General features: G+C 32.9%; 1 protein-coding gene across 4 annotated transcripts in view; it reads left to right on the forward strand.

The window, feature by feature from the left end:
- Positions 1-22,529, forward strand: part of NUP93 (nucleoporin 93) — a 126,109-nt gene that overhangs the window by 59,696 nt on the left and 43,884 nt on the right. For 2 of the 4 annotated variants that reach the window (XM_031954539.1, XM_003757270.3), the window contains one exon: positions 19,282-19,344. In XM_031954539.1, coding sequence (XP_031810399.1) covers positions 19,282-19,344 — 63 coding nt within the window. Of the gene's footprint in view, positions 1-3,286; positions 3,423-18,405; positions 18,469-19,281; positions 19,345-22,529 lie in introns of those variants that run through there. The other 2 variants (XM_031954540.1, XM_031954541.1) reach the window with 2 other exon arrangements.

Consider the following 22,529-nt stretch of genomic DNA (forward strand, 5'->3'; position numbering starts at 1 on the left):
ATGTAGTGCTTTTAATTTTAACATCTTTTATTTCATTTGATCTTCAAAACAATGGTGTAAGGCAGGTCAAAGACAGATCATGACTTAGGAGACTGCCTAAAACCTTTAATTTATGGTGAAGCTCAGTATATATGCCAGCTATAAGCGTCAAGATTGTAAGCCTAAATATTATTTCAATTGAATATCATCATTTCAGTAGTTTGTTTATTTCTTTTACTTCTGTGGCCTCTACCATACTCTTAGTATTAGAGGCAAATGGGGAAAATAAAATAATAATAAGAGTTAATATATGTAGTGCTTACTAATGTGCCAGACACTGTGCTAATCACTTTACAGTTATATCACTTGATTAAAAAAAGTTTCTCCCTCTAGTTCTAAATTTTGAGATATACCCCATTTTTCATTTCCTTTTTTCCCCATTGATATGCTTTAGTGGTTAAATCTGTATTAGAAACCCATGCTATAAACTTAAACAATGGGTCTCCCTGAAAAAAATAATAAGCATAAGCCTCCTTACCCTTAGTTAATTACAACATAAATTCATCTCCAGTGGAGATAGGACTCTTACTGTAAGTGGATTGTTTGGGTGGTGTTTATAAATGTGTTCACATTTCAGTATGTGTGTGACCTTGGATAAGGGAATTGACTGCTGAGTCTTTTTTTTTTTTTTTTTTTTTTTTTTTTTGGCAAAACGAGGGTATTGAATCAAATGATCTCTAAAGCCTTTTTTCAGTTCTGACTTTGTATAATTCCAAATCACATTACTGATTTTATTTCCCTGGGATTCTTTTTGAGATGAAAGGAAAATCTACACAGATTTTCTATTGAGTTTTTATGGCGTTGAAAATATTTCTTCTTTGATAGTAATGAGGGAAGCAATGTCTGCATTTGTAGAATTATGTTTTGTTCCTCCTTGTGCAGTAGTGATCTCTTTCAGGGATAACTTGTAACTATCAGTGAAATAGTGTTTGACTTTACATTTGGGTTATAAGGCCTTGTTTTTGTTACAATCCAGCTCCCTTTTTCATACTCAGACTCCTGTTGTTATATGTCTTCTATGTTTCAATACCTTTATTTTTGGTCAAAAACAAAAGAAAATTTACTTCTTGCACTGGTATAATACAAAGGTCCCCCAGGATCACCTTTTGTTTTAATAACTGGAGCATAAGCTAAAGATGGTTACACACAGCAGTGTACACATGTGCATATTCCCCCCACCTCCTTCTCTTTCTTCTCTCTCTCTGCCTCCCTCTTCTTCTCTCTCTCTCTCCCTCTGTCTCTCCTCTCTGTCACACATACACAGAATTGTGAAGCTTCCCCAGCCTCATGATGGTCTGAAACCAGTAAAGTTGATTTGTTCAATGCTTTTACAAATAAATTGACATCTGCTATAGCACCAGGTAGAACTGTTGGTAAGGTTAATTTTAAACAATAAATCAAAGTAAAAAGCAAAACAAAACTAGAAGCTCTTAGTTTTGCAGTGCTTGTTAACACATGCCTCAATATTAAACATTTAGTGCTATCACAATGAATAAAACAATAGAAATAATGAATTATTTTATGTTGTTAACAAATATTTAGCATTTAGATACATTCATGTGTTGCTCTGTTCATTCTTTTTCTTTTTTTAATGAAACATAAAAACCTAAAATAGTAGGCACCAAATTGGCAGATGTTCTGGCCCATAAAATATGAGCTAATGGAGCTACCTTAAAGAATTTTTCCTTATTTTAAAAAATGTCAAAATCCATAAATCTGCTTTGCCTTATTAGATGGGAAATTGATAAATTCAGAAATAAAAATATCAATTTTAAATACAGTATTTCTGTATGTTAAATATGTAGATTTATATTTCAGTGTGACTAGATTATGGAATTGATCATTATAATAATCATCTTTGTAACATTTTTCAATAGTGATATTTATTTTACATATGTGAAAGCTTATTCCTTATTCTCATAGAGTTTATGATTTATCTTTTTGAAGATGGAGTGGTTTGTTTCTTGATTTTTCTCTAGCTTTCTGCACTGTAATGATGGCACCGGACTGCTGGAATATATAGGCCTGACTTTAATCATAGGATGACTAGCTCTTAGCATGTTTTCATCTCTGCTGTTTTACATTCCTTCCTGTAATTGCACAATTGTTTGCTGCATTGAATTTCTATTGGTGATAATGAAAAATACAAGTTGGTATTTTAATGTAATCTTTAGTTTTCAGATATATGTGCAATCCCCTTTTAAAAGTCCATTTCTAAGGAACCAAATTTTTAATCACTGAGAAAGAATAGGAATATTCATGACTTACACATCATATATTTTTGCCTAAATGTCATACAGGAAAGTGGCAGTTGAGCTGAGCATATGTTAATAAAGAGTCTGCATTTTCATGTGTCACTGACAGTTTCATTGGCTGTATATTCCTGAAATGCAAATAACCTCTGTTCAAAGCTATAATTAATCTGAGTAGTTATTTAAACAGTATCTAAATCTTTTAACCACTAAGAAGCCAAATATTTAAAATATCAAATTAAGTGCTTTCTTTTTAGGAACAGTGAAATTGACATGAACAATGTGATGAGCATTTGTTCTATATGTTGCATCTATGCTTTCTGTAAGTCTAAAATGGCAGGATCTGTCTGCTGCTGCTGCTGCTGTATAAAATCTTTTTAACTACCATTTATTTTAGCACCATGGCATGTGCAAATTCCTGCTGCTCAGTTAAGGGAATAGCTTCACAACTGGTGTTACAATCTGTGGCCATAGCATTGCATCACAATGCACCAAATGCATTTTCCACATTAACCAAACATGACAGCTGAAGCGATTATTAACCATGCAAGATGTCGGAAGTCATCAAAAATTCACATCAGAGTAATTGCAGTGGCTTGGGGTGGGGGGGAAGTAGCATATCTTTCCTTGCCTACATGTTGTCTCTCCCCCTCTTAAATCTTAACTTGGTACAGTCCGTTAACAATAAAATACCCTTCTGTAACCTATAAACTGTTACTCCCATCAGTTACTGCTATCAAACTGATGGTTGACTTCTCAGAATTTGAATACAGCAGCCTGAAAAATCATCAGCATCCTTCATAAGCAATAGTGGTCAGCTTTTCCAGGGGATCCTGCAATCTCATTGTCTTACTAGACTCTTCCCTGCCTGAGCCAGATCCAGACTTTCAGGGTATTTTCTTTTCCTTTTCTTTCTTCTTTCTTCTTTCTTCTTTTTTATCCTTCTTTCTCTCTCTCCCTCCCTCCTTCCTCTTTCTCTCTCTCTCTCTCTCTCTCTCTCTCTCTCTCTCTCTCTCTCTCTCTCTCTCCCCCCGTTAAGGGGGGAGGGGGGAACGGACTCGAGCACTGATAGAGCTTTATAAACCCAGAGAGAAGGTACCAAAGAGTTGCAATGACAAACAGCATCGACAGGTTTGTAACTCTTCAATTTTGTTAACTACAGGTAGGATTGTCTTCATTTTGTAAAGAAATTTAGATAAATTCTCCCTGTAAATAGCTTGGCAGTTTTGTTATTGAATCTATTCTCAAAGACAAGGTCATGCTTGAATTTATGAGATAAATTCTGCTAACAGTTGGCTCATTTGATAGTAGAAACACTTGGCTCTCTAGAGAAATGTTCAAATTTTTCTTTCTATTTTAATATTCTTTTATTTTTGAATCATTATAGGGTGGGGCAATATGGTATGTGCTTTCGGATTATAACCTTTTTTTAAAAATCCATTGATTTCATTTTTAAGCTTTTAATTATGAACAATATGTACTTTTAATTTTAATGGTATGCAGAATTCTTGTAGGAGATGAAATATTAAATTGAATTTTTCCTTGGTCAAAACCAGATACATCTTTTAAGATACAATATCTATAACATATAGATTCTTTCTCAAGAAACCCAATTATGTATAATTATGATTTTATTGTGGTGATTCTGAGAAAATAAGAGTGTTAAAGAGGTTAAGCACTATTTCTCAGGAAAAATTTTAGTATCAGTTTTTAAATAATTTATGAATAATAGAAGACTTGTGTCTTGTTATTCAATTTAAGAAAACTGAAGTGATTACTTTTCATATAAATATGGAAAGAAAATTAAATGTTTTTAAACATAGTTCATATCTTTCATACAGAGAGTTTCATTATTATAAATAAAATGAAAACTTTTACAATCATGTAAGCATCAGTGAGTATTAATATTATAAATATTAAAATCCCGAATCACATTAAATAACATGATCCAAAACTGACATGAAATAAATGGACTTGAAGTGAGCATTACAATGGCAGTAGAAGTATAGCTTTTTATCCTAATGAATATATTTATAATTTGAAGACTTGTGGGTATGGACTTTTTACTTTTTCAAAAGTATGGACTAGAGAATTATTAATCTAGTTTGGAGATTCAACTCTCAATTTAAAGGTGTGACTTTGCCTACTAGTAACAATAGAAAGTCTGGAGGAGATGTCAAGTGGGAAATGGATGAACTGAACAGGAAACAGTAACTGTTGAGCCTTTGGCTTATCTTGATACCATAGTTTAGTATTTGAACAGCACTAAGATTCTTAAAAATAAATAAATAAAAAAGCAAATAAACAAACAACTCTCACTCTGTACAGCTTTGAAAAGAATTGATTTCCTGGAAGAGACAATGAGCTGTGGTTTACATTTCTGTAAAGATGGAGGAAACCTCTAACACTGACCCTGTGTGGGAGATGGCTCAATTATCCATGCGTTGGTACAGTTGCAAATTATTTTCCTTTGTCTGAAGTGGGTGGATGCCACAGCCTTCAACTGAGCTCTCTAATTTAATGTATGGAAAATGTCTTAGCCACCATTTTTAACAATTAGCTGTATCACTGTCACAGTAAGATGGTTACTGAAAGCAGCTGTGGTGCCATTTCATTTACATTAAGACCTATGGCATAAGAGCTTTGTTACTGTAAAACTCAGAAAATGGAATTGTACTCTAGAAAGAGTTCCTTAGTAGGGTGGAGTACATTCTCAGGAAGAAAATGGAATCCTTTTGTCTACAGTAAGTATTTATCATACTCCTATAGCGGTGAAACTGTATAAGTTAAAATCTGGTAGGTTTTTTTCAACAGACAGGATAGATTTTTAAATGGACTGTGAAATATTAATGTTATGACATGGGAACTACCAATGCATTTTTGCGTTACAAAGCATTTTGTATATTAATAAATAAATTACATCTTAGTACTATAAATTTAAGTAAATAATTTTTATACTTTTAACTTTTAATCAATTATTCATTAATAATGTTAGTAATGAAATCAATTAATTTATCACCTACTAATTTTACTGTAGCAGGAAAAAAATTAGTATTTAAAGGTGTACAATCGTTTTATCACCACTTGTATGTTCTGTTTCTGAAAGGGATTTCGGTATTTCTTTAGAAAGAGCTGCCACATTAGAGATGTACAATCAGTTGCTAAAATAAACATGAAAATTATTTTGAGAAATATGTTGAGATACAGAGCAACAGATCTGCGCTTTTCCCTCTCACTTCAATGACTTGTGTTTAATTGATAGTGTATAACTTCAAAGCTATTTGTTTAAAACTCTTATTTGTGATTGTATGCTTAAGAATTTTGTTATTCTTAAAAATAATTGGATTTGACGCTTGCTATTCCTTTGTTCTTTTATGAAACAAATCATTGGAGAGAGCAAGAGGATTTTCATTTTTGATTTGTGTGTTTATCTTTTAAAGGGACTGAATTACTTAAATTATTATGAATAAATTTTACTGTAAGCCCTGTCACAAAGAATTTACTGTCAGAAATGTTGTAGTACTGCTTCAGTAGTTCTTATTTCCTACCACATCAGTTGCCTGTGAATTCTGACTTAACTTCACTTCTAGTTTAAAAATACCAGCTATCATTCTCCTTCCTTATATTATCCATTTCCCTTCTTAGTTGTTAGATTCTGCTTAGTCTGAATAATGAGGATTTAAAAGTGAAAAGATAGAAAGATTTTACACAGCTGCTTTTTTAGCAGCCCTAATATTGTTTAGATCTTAAAAGACATTTTCTTAGAAATCTGAAACATATATTGTGGCCCTAAAAGTACCTTAAATCTCAACTAGCAAATTATACACTTTACCAGATAGACTAGCTAAATTATAAAGGTATTATTTCTTCTGATTTTTACAAGACAAATTTGTTTTGCCTGCAAAGTATAGGTTAAATATTAAAATTACCTGATGAATTAGAAGTGGATACAAGATCTTAGATTTTAAAGGCAGCCATCTACATTAATAATATGCATTCTTTGGTTTGACAGCATGTTAATATGAATTATATGAATTTAATGTGATGTGAAACACATCACATTGAATTTTTTATATGGAACTTTAAGATTCTATTTACTATATATATATATTTTTAAAAATACTCATTCTGCAATGTTTCTTAATGCTACCTTTTAGAAATACTTAGAAAAAGAAAGAAATGTCATATGCTTTATTCCCTTCTTCCTTTCTTTCTCCATGTGTTTTACCAAACTCTATTCTCTTCTCTCCCCATTTTGTGGCATTGAGGGTTTTTGTCAGATTATTTGTTAGGTGCTATGGAGTTCTTCAGCAGACTTGTTCTAGTATTCTCCCAATATTAGTGATCTGCATGCTAGTGTGAGGAGCCACGGTGCTTTCCGTCAGTGAACAATGAGCTATACTTTTATGCTACTGAAGTGTCATGGCATCAGGGTGGCAAGAAAGACCTAACTTTACTATAATTTAAATAAAAGAATATACCCAGGGGCTTGCTAGGAAATGTGCTACTAAGATGGCAGTAAAGATGTAATGAAATGGCGTCATCAGTAAAATTGAGTTAGAAAACTGATTTCATGATCTTTTTTTAAAAGTTGGAAGATAGCATCATTCTGTCACTCTGTAGTGCCTTTTTTTTTTTTTTTTGAGATTATTGAGAAGAGAAAATAATTTAAGGTTTTAAACAGAATATCTCTAGTACCTCATTAAAGATGTTAATGTTGAATATGACCAGACTACAAGTTTACCATGAGAATAGTTTCTTAGTTTAGTAATTGCTACAAGATCTATTTTGTGTTTTTTGACTTAGATTTCCTTTTGTTCTATGTTCATTGCTTTCCACATTATTCAGTGCATGGTGTATAAGCTTTCTCTCTATTAAGTTAAAGTGAATGAAGACTCCTTAATACACAAAGGGTTCTTTGATTCTAGATTTCTCTCTAGCTTATTGTGATTTGGTCTTATATAATAATATAGACTTTTAAAAAACCAAACAAATTTATGTTCTTGTTTGATCTTGAGGTGTGAGTGACTTAAGAAACATATCAAAAATGCAGCCTGTGATTAAGTATTAAATAGAAATCTATAATCGTGATAATGAAAGACCTAATTTACTGTTACACAAAAGTAGACCAGTTTCTGCTTCAAATGGATCTCAATTTAGTTCAGTTTCCATTTCCTTGGTTTGAGTTTCTTGGTTATTAAGGGGGGGGGGGGCGGGGGAACCAGCTCACTTATGATTTGAAGAATCTGACCAGCCCAGCTTCATGGGTCATTCCTTGTCAAACTCTCCCACCAGTTATCTTTATTAATCCACATTTGGTTGGCCCTGTGATAAAATCACTGTTACCACTATTGTTTATATTTAGTACATTAAGATTTTTCCAATTATGTGTTCTCTCTGTTGTGTCTCTAGCTTAGGAAGGAAGCTAGAGTGGCCAGTCATCTACCCTGTCAAAAAATAAGGGCGTTAACCATTTGGTATATCAGGAGGGCCAGAAGTGAGGATTCTGAAGCTTTATCACTGTGCCATAGTTTCCTAAGGGGTCCCCGAATTTACCATTTCCATTTGTACTACTGGTTAGAGACAGTGTCAAAAGAGTTCAGTCCCCAACATTCCCCTCTCTCCTCATTTATAATAATTTATACTAGAAAAGTATCCTTGGTCCCTTTGCTTGCTTATGTTGCTTATAATACTGGTTAAGCAGTATTTTACATGATCTGTAGTGAATTGTGACTTCTGAAGCATTTCCTCAGCTCAAACAGGATAAAATTTAAATGTTTTGTAATTTAATTAGAGCTAAGAGGAAGAACAGTGAAACTAGTTCTGTTTGGGAGAAGTGCCCTTAAAGATTAAATCTAAAATGATATGAAGATCTAAAAGGAAAGGTTGCCTTTTTTTTCCCCAAAGAAAGTAAACTGCCAGGAAAAAATAAACATGAGCATATATGAAACTAATACTGAATTAAAAGAAACCCAAATCAAGCTGGGGCTTACTTTTCTATGACAACAGTAATGATCTGCTTGCATACTATCAGCATGAGCATTGCTGCATAGCAGGAAGAGTTGAATTTTTTGACTGCGGTGTAAATGACTGACACTGTGCACCAGCAGGGAATAAATAGGAGATGTAGTTCCTAAACATCATCTTGGATAATAAAGCTGGTTTTACCATTTCTTGTACTTGGTAAACAGCACTACAAGATCTGATTAGGATCCCTCCAGAAGTCAACCTGGCACATCTGATGAAGATAGGAATCTTCTTGACACGTTTCTTTATTCCCTTATCACCTTCCCTTCTATTCCTCTTTTCCAGGGGAAAAAAGAACAGTTGATTAGACATATTTTTTTTTAATATAAAGTAACTTTAGTTTTTAGGCAAAGAATTATGAAGCGAGTGCCATTTTAAACTGCAGTGCAGATGATTTTAAAGCTCATAAACCGGGAAACATTTTGTCAAAAGTCCCTTGAGTTTATATTTATAGTAGTTTAATTGTTATGCTTTCTAGTCAGACCAATTAATTCATTTTTTATTTTTTGAGGAATCCTTTCTGATTTGGAACATAAAGAAATTCACTATTTTATTTACAAAGCCAATTTGGAACTCCACTCTCCTCCTACCCACATTCCCCATAGTCTTCTCTTTCTGTTGTCTCTGAAAACTGATCCTAGTAAAGCATGCTGTCTTTTTTCTTTCCTTTCTCTTTTCTAAATCTTCTCATTAACATAGATCCAGGTATAAGCTAACTTAAATGCCCTGAATTACTGGCCATATCAGCAGTCTTAAACCAGTTGGAAGGCTGCCCTCTTCCTAAACTTCCTCATTCTTCTACTTTCTTCATTCACTGAAGTGACAAAGGAAGATGGATAGCAGATTTCTTGAACACTACAACGGGTACTAAAATAATGTGTCCTTCATATTCAGAGATGACTCCATTGACCTGTCATTAGGAGCCTGGGAGTTTGGTAGTGAGTGATATAGATTTATACTCTCATCTGATTCTGATCTTGAGACCAATAGCATCAATTTGTAACCCTATTTCACTAGGGTTAGAACAAAAAGAGCCTTACTTCAGTGAAATTGAGAGCAATTATAAGATGGCTTCATTTATTTTTTTTAAAAAAGTATTCCCTATTGATGGCTAAAATTGTGTAATCAAGTTGTTCATTTGGTTTAATCAGTCGTTCCCTAATGTCATTTTTAAATATAAGCAGTCTTGTGAAAGCTTAACATTATTAAGTTCCTAATATAAACATAAATTGCTTGGGTGGGTGGAAAAGCAGCAGAGAAGAAAGCAATGAGACTATTCCAGCACTTAAGTTTGAGAATTTAATGAAGATAAGCTTCACTTGTTGTACATTTCATATTTGCCAAAAGTTGACCTTCATTAGATGGGTAGTCTGTTGCTTTGGAACAGAGCAAAACAAAATGATACATGTAGGGATTGAACCTGTACCTTAGCCTTGTTACCACAGTGTTCTAATTAACTAAAGCAATCAACCACAGTTCTAATCCTTGTCAGATCACCATGGGGTTGCTCTACATTGATCACACATTCTTGTCATTTGACAAGTTTTCCCAGATATGTTTTAGAAAACACAGTTTTGCAATGTGTACAAGATGATTCTTACTTCTTATTTCTGTATTCAATACTAAAGCCATAAAAGTCATAAGAGAAATCCTGGAGAAATAGCCTTCTATCCAAAAGGTAAAGCTAAATATTAGTGATTTAAAAAAAGGTGATAAAAAGCTCTTCTTAAGATATTGAATAAGCCAAAATGCTCTTAGCAAGGAAAAGTTTAGGTTTTGGATAAAAGTACTAGTAGGGTTTTTTTTTCTCCTTATGTGTGTAGCCATCATAGCTCCTAGTAGAGAGGCTGCCCAGTGAATCTTGAGTAAGCCAGGCAAAACATTTACTCAGATGACTGTCAAATCAACTGGGTGTGGTCACAAGAACACCAAAGCAGAAGGGATCATGAGATAAGCAGTCTTCAAGGCCTGAGCCATTTTGGGACAGCTCTCAATGTTTAAAAGGCTTTTCCCTTCTAGTAAGCCCAACTATGCATACTCTCTGCAGTTTCCACATATTGAATTCAATTCAGCAGTTATAGATTAGGAGCCTCTGATATGTGTAGGACACTGCAAAGTACAGATGATTTTTTATGGCCATTCTCAATAAATGTAATTCTCTTCCACATGACAGCCCCTCAAATACTGGAAGACAATTTTTATATTCCCTCCATTACTTTCCCCATTGTCTCTATTCATCAATGATTTAATTTATTTGCAGGAGTTTTGATCTTTTTTGTATTGTACCCCTTTGACAGTCCCATGCAACCTATCAGCTTCTTCCTAGAATATTTTAAGTGCATAAAATATAATATAGAAGATTACAAAGGGAACTAATTATCTTGAAATATAATTATGAAAATTTTGTTTAAAGTTCATAGACTCCAGGTTAAAAATACTTATTCTATGTAATCCTTGTGGGGCATTGTTTTCAGTTCCCTCACCATCTCAGTCACTTTCCTCTGCACCATTTATTTATTACTTTGTTTATCTAAATTGTCAGAAGCGCATCTAAAATAGAGTATAATATACTCACCACAGTAGAATTGTGACATTTCATGATCTAGCTCAGCACTATCCCATAACATAAAGGCCTATAACTTGTGGCTCCAAAACTGCCTGCAGTGATGATAGATTTGCCGAGCTGACAAATGGCGGAACACCACATTGCTTCTTGCCGTTGTCTGCTGCCACCTGCTGAAGAAGAGCTGTTAGTTTTCTGCATATCTGTACAGCAAGAAACCATACCACAACATTAAAAATATATTACATTTGGCACATGTCAACTTGACTAGCATAGTACTGATTAATGTGGAGATTTTTAAAAAGATATTTATTAAGTTTAATTGGGACAAATTAATAGAATTTTAAAAGACTTTTTTTTTAAAATGGAAATTGGGGCAGAGATAAGCAATAAAACATTTAAAATATAGGTACTACATTTTACAGGACTAGTCTGATGATTAATAACATATGTTTCACTTGAACAAAAGGTTTCTGATTACTGTATATGGAAAGTAACTACCAGCAGGAAGGCAATAGTAATACATTTCAACAATATATTTGGCATAATATTTTTTTATTTTTAAAGCATTTAAACTTTGATGAACTTGAAGTCTTTGAAGTCAGAAGGGGAAGTTTCAGAAACTTTAAATAGTCATGGTTTTTAGCTTCTTCTGGTATCTTTCAGTTTTGTCAATAATAAGAATCTCTTTGCACTTGAAAAGTTTCTAGAGGATTTCCAGGAAAAATGCAACAAAAGAGAGCTAATGAAAATTGGATCCGTGATCTCTGATAAATCCAATGGCCTTTCATGTTCCTGACCAATTTCCGTTGTGTTTATCTGAAAACTTATCTGAAGCTTATCTTACTTCATTCCTTTTAATTTCTCCTTGAAAAGGAATTTTTCCTTTTCAAATTCTACCAAAGTAAAGGTTTTGGAAGAAGCTATCCATTCAAACCCTATGCGCTCATGCCTGGAAGTGACAGTAGATACGGAAAGTAGATATTTTCCCCAGTGACCAATTTTGTAGGATGATCTGTAATCAAATCATGAGTTTAATTCATTCTACTGTCTTTATAGAAATCAATCATTCCGCTTTTGTCTGTCTCTAAGCTAAGTTCTAGTAAGTATTTAGAACTTTTAAATTTTTTCCTATTCTAATTATTTTGCTCAACATTTATTTTGCAGTATATTAACTCTTACTTCATGTTGACTTGCATATGTTTTTCTCAGTAATTGTAAAGTCTGTATTATTGTGGGTACTTAGCAGATATCACAAATGGATTGATTGCCCCCCAAAAAACACTTATTTCATGATAAAGGAAAGAGAGTGTAGAAGCTAGTCATTTTAGGTTCTTTCTTGCTTTTTGTCCTGCCTGGACTAAATATTAAGCTTACTCTAGAGGTGTTCTTTGGGCTATGATTATCATTTGTTTTCATTTATTTCTTTTGTACTATATATTAAGGGAAAAGTTAATCTTAGCAAATAGAAGTTGACAGTTCAAAAATGATTGCATATGTTTCTTTCCCACCTCTACCACTGTCATGCCATGCTCAAAGTATTGGGTTGGCTCATCTTTAATTAGATTTACATACATCTCTTGCACCACTTTGATTTTTTTTATCCTAATTAGTGTCCAACATAGAGGACAAAACAAAAACAAACAGAAAACATAGCCTCAGCTATTTCTTGGACATTTGAAACTTAATGTCTTAGGGACATCTCAAACTGCATGTCAAAATGCAGAATTCTCTACTTCTTTTCCCCAAACCCATGCCTCTTCCTAATTTCTATTTTAATAATCCAGGTTCATAGCCTCTGCTTTTTATTCCACCTTATTCACATATCTAATCTATTGTAAAGTATTTTTCCACTACTACCCCCATATCTCTCAAATCTGTCCCTAATCTAAAGATGTCTTGTCCATCCTTGTTCCCTGCCTCACCCTTACTCCCCAACTCTGTTAACTTCCTTTTTAGTTTGAGGAATAGTACAGACTCTTGTTTGGCATTTAAAGTTCTCCACAAACTGGCCACTGCTTACTTTTCCAGGTTTCTCATTTATCCGACCCTTCCTGAACTAAAGTCTCAACTAAATTCACTTTCTTATTGTTCATCTTACAGGATCTTCCATCTCTCCTATTTGTGTATTGATAGCTCCTTCCTCACCCTGCTTCTTAGAAGTATCCTTCAGAGCTCAACTCAGGAAACACCTTGTGAAGCGTTGATTGGCTGCCTTAACTGCTAGAGTTCATGTTATTTTGTATATTCTTGTTCTGTCATTCAGTCTCATCTGACTCTTTGTGACTCTATAGACTCTTCTGTCTGTGGACTTTTCTTAGCAGACAATGGAGTTCATCATTTCCTTCTCTGATGGATTAAGGCAAACAGCAGTTAAATGACTTGCCCAATGTCCTGTAGCTGGTGAATGTCTGAAATCAAATTTGAACTCGGCTCTATCCTCTGAGCTGCCTTTATTATTTTGTATATACTTAATAAAAGAGAGACAGTATGGGAGTGTAAAGAGGCCTGGTGTCAGAGCTAGGAGTCCGGTCTCCTCCACTTTATCAGTTGGGTGACCTCAGTTAAGCAGTTTTGCTCTAAACTTCAAAGATACCAACTCTCATTGCTGAAAGAAGTTCTCTGTATTAATGAAATCACCAGGCTAGTGCGTATCTCAATTGTAAGCTCCTTAAGGACAGTTACTTTTTCACTTTTGTCTTTGTATCCCCAACACCTGTCACAGTAGCTGATATATAGAAGGCATTTGACAAATGCAATCTGTTTGATTGTTTGATAGCAAGGTCTTCTTAGTTTTAAAGATGTTTTTCAGAATATGTGTGTGTATACATATACATATATATGTATATGTATACACACAAATACATATATGTATGTATGTGTGTGTGTGTGTGTGTGTATATAAAATGTGTGTGTGCATAAATCCCTGCCACCCCTCTTCAACCGTCTTGTTTGAAACAAGTTCTTTAACATAAGCAACAAAAGGAAGGACACCTGGTATGCAGGTGAATGAAAGCATTAATGATATTAGAAACAACTCATTTCAAAAAGGTTACATATTAGGTATGATAAGGCAATAGCCTTCCCTGCTCAACATGGTAGTATTTATTTGATAGTTATTATTTCCCTAACTTATGCTATGTTTCTTAACAGTAATACCTTAGAGCTATAAGTAGCCTTTGTTCTCAAGAATTCAAGATATTTTCATACTGTCTTCATTCCCCAAATATTTACAAATTCAGGGATAAAATGTTATTAATTCAATCAGTAATTAAAGTAACTCTTGCCGGGAAGTTTTTCTTAACTTCCTTGCTGTCACCTAAACATTGAAAACTTCATATAGAACCTTCCAAATCAGAAAGAACAGGAAGGAAGCTACTTCCATTGACCATTAGTGAAGATGGATATGGTCAATAGAACCATATTTTGTGAACCAGTCATAGAACTACAAAAGTTGGGTGTGAATAAGGAAAAATGAAATTTTTTACAGGGTTGACATTAGAATAATGATGACAGAGATAGAAGGTATTGGAATTAAAGATTTTTAGGGTGAAAACTAGTTAGTGACTACTGAGAAGGAAGAATTAAATAATATGGAAGGAAAATATTTTATGGAACTGTTCTTATCCTAGCTTATGGACAGTTATACATATGGCCTTAGATGATCTAGTGATAGTTTAAGAAATGTAAGTCACTGTACAGTGCTGAAAATAGGAATTCTTCAGCAATCACATTACCTTGTTGATCTCACATCTGTACATATAAAATCACATGTATAGACTTATTGTGGCACCTACATTTCTTTCTACTGATAAATTGTGTGGCATTAGGGTTCAAACCCCAAATTTAATTTTGACTCTGGGAAATTTACTGTCTAATTGAAAGCAAGTAACTGTTTTCCTTATGTATAAATTAGAAAAGGTAATATACTATTTCCTCAGTGGGTATTGTACAGAAATTTTTTATAAATCTTAAAGTGCTAGATAAATAAAATTTTGGGAGAAAGAAATAACTAGGAATTCTAAGAGGGAGAGATTAAAAAGGGGCCAGCTAGTAGAAAGGCATAGAAATGGAGAATGAAATGTTGATGTATGAAGAGAAAAGGGCCATTGGCTAGACTGCACAGTACATAATGGATGTTCTAGAGAATAAGACTCCGAATTTCTGAACAGGAAGAGACAAATATGTGCTCTAAGAAAACGACTGGCAGCTATGTGGAGGATGGATTGGAGAAAATAATAGATGAAGAAAGGAGACTAATTATAAGAGAAGAGTAGAAAGACTTGGGAAAGAAAAGGGAAGGAAAGACACTTATAAGAAAGAATGGGGAGAGCAAAAACTAAAGTCTAAGCAGAGTAAACCATTTACTCTGGCCAACTTTCTCTTCTTTTTTTTTTTTTTTAAATTAAAATGGATTTTTAAATTTCCTCTGTGGTACAAGTGATTTTTCTCAAAGTTAATTTTGTGAAGTGTACAGAAATTATTTTTTATGTGTTCTATTTTAAAAAGAAGCACTTGCCTCTAGGTGGCACACAAACAGTGTCTCACCTTGAACTCCCAACTATGATGATTCTCTATATGCATGCAAAAAATACATCTGAAAGAATAGGCTGCTAGCATGTCGTTTTAAAAATATATACACAATATCTAATTTATATTTTAATATATTTAACATCTACTGGTCATCCTGCCATCTAGGGGAGGGGGGGGGGAAAAGGTGAAAAATTGGAACAAGAGGTTTGGCAATTGTTAATGCTGTAAAGTTACCCATGTTTATATCCTGTAAATAAAAGGCTATTAAATTTAAAAATATATATATATACACAAAATGTGACTTGTGATCTGTTACTCCAGAACCCAAGAGAAAAGAAGGGAAAGGAAAGGGAAAGGGAAAGAAAGGAAAGGAAAGGAAAAAAGAGGAGAGAAGAGGAGAAGGAAGGGGAGGACAAAGGTGAGGAAGGGAAGGGAAAGAAAGGGAGCGAGGGAGGAAAGGGGAAGGAGAGGGAAAGGGGAAGGAAAGCAAAACTCAATATGTGCATTTCCTCCACTTTAGACTTTAGGAAAAAATGGGTATTGAAATAGTAACTAGAACTTATTCCCCTTGCAGATGAGTTCTAATATTTGTTTCTTATACATAAATGTCTCATTTGGGTGATTTTTATATCTTTTTGAACTAAATGCTTTTTAAGCAATTTTTTTTATTAATTTAACAAACATTTTAACATAAAGAATAGAAAAGGAATATATATATATATATATATATATATATATATGAAACTATAAACTTTTGTTGCATTTTATTTACATGCTAATAATGCAACTATCTTTTTCAGATAAAATTTCTAAATTTTATTTTGCTGTCTTCTGTATTTTTAAAAATTATTTACTAAGAGATGAACCAAATCACTTCCAGTGGAGCAGTAATGAACTGAACCAGCTATATCCAGTGAAAGAACTCTGGGAGATGACTAAGAACCATTACGTTGAATTCCCAATCCCTGTATTTTTGCCTGCCTGCATTTTGGATTTACTTCACAGGCTAATTGTACAATATTTCAGAGTCCAATTCTTTTTGTACAGCAAAATAATGGCTTGGTCATGTATACTTATTGTATTTAATTTATATTTGTATTTGTATTTAATTTATACTTTAATATATTTAACATCTACTGGTCATCCTACCCTCTGGGGAGGGGATGGGGGGAAGGAGGGTAAAAATTGGGACAAAAGGTTTGGCAATTGTCAATGCTGTAAAATTACCCATGCATATAACTTGTAAATAAAGTTATTTTTAAAAAATTATTTACTAAAAGCTATTTTAAAGAGGAGAGGAATATTCTGCCCAAGTTGGAAACATTAGTAGCAATTACTTCTGAATATGCAGTTTTTCTGCTTAAAGAAATTTGAAAACTGCTTAAGATGCTTGTGCTACTTTTAAATGAGAACTTCGAAACTTTGTTTTCAAACTTGGTATCTCAGTTTTGTTTGAAGTATTTTCTACATTGAATTTAGATTAACAGTGCTAGTAATTGGCAGAAGTTCATCATCCATTTACATGGCCACTATCTGAATGGCTTATTTAGATCATTAGCTTCTTATGGCAGAAGCCAGGAAAGTGTGCCCTGTGCTGCCAGAACCTGACTGCATTTTGTTCATAAATAGTAATTAATGATAATAGTTTGTTACTTTTGCTAATGAACTGGTCTTTGTGGTACTAGTTTCCTTGGTTTTGGTAGTTGAAGACCTGCCTTGTCAGAATTACAAAGATGATACCTAATTCATGCTTTAATAAAAACTTAGTTTATAATCATTGATTTTTGAAGAGTATAATTGAACAATATTAGTTTTTTTCCCATTGTTGCAATTCTAGCTCATACAGTACCAAACTCCTGCCATTTAAATTAAGTATATGCAGAAGTCATAATTTTATTTGTTGTTTAGAATTTTTGAGGAAATTTTGTTCATGTAGGCTACTGCTATTAAAAAAAAACTCAAGAACACCAAAACTCACATATTCCTTATTCTCCAGATGTTAATTTCCCCTTCCCCATTAATTTGTGTTTATCTTATTTATCTGTGAACATATAATATACCATCACTACTACCTCTACCCAAAGTAGAATGTAAAGTCCTAGAGGATAGGAACAATGTCTTTTTTTTAATCCCTGTATCTCTAGCTACTAGCACAGTACATGATATACATGATCGATCTAATAAACACTTGCTGATTGGTTGATCGATTAATTGATTGTATAAAAAGCATTGGATCATACTGAATTCTGAATCTTGCTTTTCCTTCCTGCCATTCCACTTCTCCTTTGACAAATTCATGAAAGCTTTTTTTATCCTCAGGGTTCATAGTGAGAGACTGCTTTGTAGGTGAAACCACCTTATCCAGAGGTCCTTGAATCTCTCCTTGCATTGAATTCCATCCAATGTCGAATCATATCATTTGGTGTTTTAGTGGAGAACTTGATTGGTGTGGTGGTTGGTATGAATGTTTGCCAAGACTCAGCTGATGAGCCTTTTTATATATATGATTTCTTAGGGGAAAGTTAAAGAAGGTTTTTAGATTTTTTTTTTTTTAAAGAACAACAGATTTTTGTCTAGAAACTATAACAAAGGATCTATTTTTAAAATTTCTTATTTTTTTATTATTTATTATCTTATTATTATTATCTTATTACAAAAGAACTTAATTTTCAGAAAGTACAAGAAACTTTTTTTTTTAAGACAGCTTTTGATTTAACATGACCATTTTAAAACAGTTCAGCCTAAGGCTGTTTTTTTTCTTTGTGTGTGTATAATGTTCCATAGCAAAAATTCTTTGTTTTTTCTAAGTATCAGAAAGCGTATGTTTTGTTGTAATTATATGTATGTTTCATATGTATTGGTCTTTATTTTCTTGATGTATCTGTGATTTCCATAACAAATACATATGTTTTATATATTTCAGGATATGTCATTTTCATTTAAAGGCTTAACTGAATTTTCCTCTATCAGATTTTAACCCATAATCATTCTGTACCAGAAGTTCTTCACATAGGGATTCCAAGAGTTCATCAACTTGGAAGGGAAGAAAAGAGTGTATGTGGGTGTGGGTGTGTGTCTGTGTCTTATTTTCACTAACCTCTGACTTGTAATCTTATGTATTTTATTTTATGCATTTTAAAATATTATTCTAAGAAAGGTCCATAAACTTCATCAGGCTGTTAAAGGAGTCTATGATAAAAATAAGGTTAAGGATCTCTCTTCTATTAACAGTTAATTTTCTTTATCCTGTTTCCAAGAACCCAATAGCAACTGCATATTTTTTTGGAAAGGAGAAGCTCTGTTAGGACAATCAGAATGGAAATGACTCTTTGCTGGTATTTCTATTAAATAGGTCAACAACAATTTTGGTGAAAATATTTTCAAAATGTATGCTATATATAGGTTTACTATAGTATAGTAATTATATAGTATATACTATACTATATATATAATATATAGTATAGTATATACTATATTATATAATATATATACTATACTATATATATATTATACTATATATATATAGTATAGTATATACTATAGTAATTGTATAGTAAACCTATACAATTAGAGAAGCTTTTTATCCCTACTGTGTTATTAACAAGCCTAACGAATCAGCTCTATCTAATAAGTTTTATAGGTGCTTTTTAACTCTACTAATATCCTTCAAAATTTCTTAGTGATTATTTGTGGAAATATTTAAAAAAAAACAATGAAAGGTTTCAAAACATTTTCAGGATTAAGTACTTTTTAAAGAAAAAGATGGGTGGGAATATGAAAGATGAAAAACTGAGGTATTGTTTTTGTAGTGAGGTATAGCTTTTTTTATCAGACTCATTTCAGCATGTGCGATTTATCCTCTTTTAGGGCTTTCTGAAGAATGAAAAGGACAATGCATTGCTGTCTGCCATTGAGGAATCCAGAAAACGGGTAAGAAAACAGAATTTCAAATGGAAAGCTGTTTTGAGAGACCCAGCATATACTGTCATTAAAGAAATTTGCCTTTAGCTGTGAGGAGTTAATGTTCTTAACTCAATTACTTTTTACTAATGGAATTTAATCCAACCACAAAAGTTCTGTGTGTGTATATATATAAGGAAACATGTTGATTTCACCCTGGTTTGTATAAACCTTGCTGGTTATCTAACTTTAGATAATGACTGAAGTTGAAGGTCCTGTTAAATTATTTACTAAGTGGAAAAAACACTTATATTATATTATATATCTACTACTGGCTCCTACACATAATTATATATCTACTACTGGCTATATTTTTATAGTTAAGGAAATAATTACATACCTGTTGAAGTATCAGATCTTGAAAAGATCCAATACTATTTAAGAGACTCTTTATCTTTTTGGTATCATGGACCTCTTTTGCAAAATAATATTTTTAAATGCCTGAAATTATATGCATAGAATTTCAAAGGAAGACAATTATAGTGAAATACAGTTATCAAAATATTATTGAAAACAAGTCAATAGATCTCAAGTTAAGAACTCTTAATTTAAAAAAGATTTTCAAGTATCTGTTCCTATCCATCATTCTATCTTTTTTTACCACCACTTTTTAAGTTAGTAACACCTTCAAGTATTTCAAAAATGGATTTGATAGTGAATTCAGTAATAATTAAAAATAGACAGTTATGATTATTAAAATTCTCCATGAAAATGAGGGAGAATATTATCTCTCATTATTTCCAATATATATGTTATTTTTATCTGTTAAATATCAAAGTGAGATGAATGAAGGAATGTCACATATCATTTCTGAATATTATGTTTACAAGTAAAATGATATTTTGAGATTTCCAATAATTTCTTTTTTATTTGCCTGCCTTCCTTTTTTCCTAAATGTAAATGTACTAGGTTTGAGAAGTCCATACTAAGATAATTTTTATGTAGTTGAAAATATACTTTGTATTTAAGCACCAACAGTTAACACTGATTTAAAGTGGCTCTCTATAGGCCTAAGAAGTGTTCTAAAAATATTAACAAAATTAATGATCACTAAGTTCTTTAAAACTTAACACTTTGTTTTACTAGAGTCTTGATTCTAATCTCCAAAATAGGAAAAATAATTCATTCTCTCGGTCAGATTTCACTAAAATTTGATGGAATTAAATCATGATTGTTAAATGCCATCAAGCCTTATTAATTCATTTACCCTGTGAATGTTTTTCTGCATTTGGCAGTCTCCAAACATTATGCCATACTGAGACTAAATGTGCAGCCAACCAAAACACTATGGCTAACATGTACATATGTGTTTGTGTGAGACACATTCCAGTATTATAAGTTGGCCTGGAGGGAGAACTTTTGACTTGTATAGCAAATATTAAGATGCTAAAAAGCAAAAATTCTGTCCAAACCAAAGGTGAATATATATCTGGCATTTCAGTAAGTAGATAGAGGGGAGGTTTCATGCTAGAGTAACTTGCCAATATCATGTTGAAAGCCAAGAAAGCAGACACACAAATTACAGAACCACAAATGTGCTATATCTTTTCCATTTGATGAATCCCAGAAAAAAACAGAACAACGTTACCAGAACATATGCACAGTTCCCAGAAGTCAGCAACAGCACAATAATAAATTGGCATTAAATCAAAACAGGTTACCAACTCTTTCCTGAGAAAAATGGGAACCCAACTATCCACCACCTGTTCTTTACTTAGTTATCCAATATGCTGAACCTCTTTCTTATGCTTTATGTAACATAAAATTCTTTTATTTAATATAACTTGAAAGCATCCTACTTCCCTTTACTTTAGTTTAGCCTATGTGTTTGCCTTAAAATTTCTTATAATTCCCTTTACTTGTTTTTTTAAAACTGTGGTGCCTTATTTTCCCTCTCTATGCTACTTCCCTCCTCCCTTTTAATTTGTATTCCTATGGCAGCCTTCCAATTTGTCTTTCTCTCTTGAGCTTCTTTTCAACTTGTTCTTGCTAGTCTAACCCTCCTGCTTCATTTCATGCTTACATTTCTCCCATTTCCTGTCCTGTTAATGGTAGTATCAGAGAAGTTCCTCTAGCTATCTCATTATTGCCTCTTGTTGATATTCTTCTTTACACTTAATAAGGATGTGAAGACTGTGTAATATATGTTAAATTAAGACATATATGTGAGTGATCTTCCCCAGTTATCTCCTGAATTAGATGTGCTATTATTTTTGATTTAATTAGAATTAGAGGGTTAGGAAAAACCTGGACAGGGAAGAGCAAAGGAGAAGAAAAGTTATTTTTATTGATAGTTGAAAGTTTCTTAAATGAAGTTTTTCGACATTTTCACAGAAATTGCTTAGTAGAACTATGATAATATGTCTAAGTTGTAGGATTCTAAGCTAGCAAACTGTCTTTCTCAGTCATGTATAAGGATCTGGAAAGTGCAGTGACCTGTTTAAAATTTTAGGGAATTTTAGTTGTTTTAGGGAAAGCAAAAGGATCTTGGTATTCGGGTTTTATTGGGATCAATTTTCTGTAGCCTCTGTTCCATACATGATCTGGAGGATTCCCATTTTCTTCTTGATAGATTTCTCTTTTGAATAGCAGATTCCCTTCATTATCAATGTGTGTTTTCTATTTAATCAAGATTCACAGTTTGGGTACAAAAGAAATTGCCTAAATTGGGACATCTTTGCTAATTTTTTTATTAATCAAAAATCTACTTTTTAAGTGGGTGCCCTTAATAATTTTCTTAATTGTCTTTTTTTACTCCCAAAACTCTCTCCTGGGCCTTCCTCTCCTCTACTCTCCTATACTGTAACCTCATCATCTCTATACTAATAATCCTCAGATATACTTAATCTAGTCCTAACCTCTAATCTTTTATCTCCAAATTGTTTGTTAGATATCTCAAACTACATATCTTTATATATCTCAATTTAAGATTGCCTAAGATAGAAGTCAGTATCTTCCACCCCACCCCAACTCCCCAGATTCTTCTTCTTTCCTGTTTTCATTTTGGGAAATCAAAACAGGAGGACACCTCCATCTTCCCAGTCACCTAGATTTACAATCTTAAGTGTTCTCTCTGCTTCTTACCCACACTCACCACCCACACATTTAACTCAAATCCTACCTTTTTAAAGAAGACTTTTCCTTGTCCTCCCTCT

Source organism: Sarcophilus harrisii, chromosome 2 (assembly GCF_902635505.1).
Source record: "Sarcophilus harrisii chromosome 2, mSarHar1.11, whole genome shotgun sequence".
Classification (NCBI taxonomy): Eukaryota; Metazoa; Chordata; class Mammalia; order Dasyuromorphia; family Dasyuridae; genus Sarcophilus; species Sarcophilus harrisii.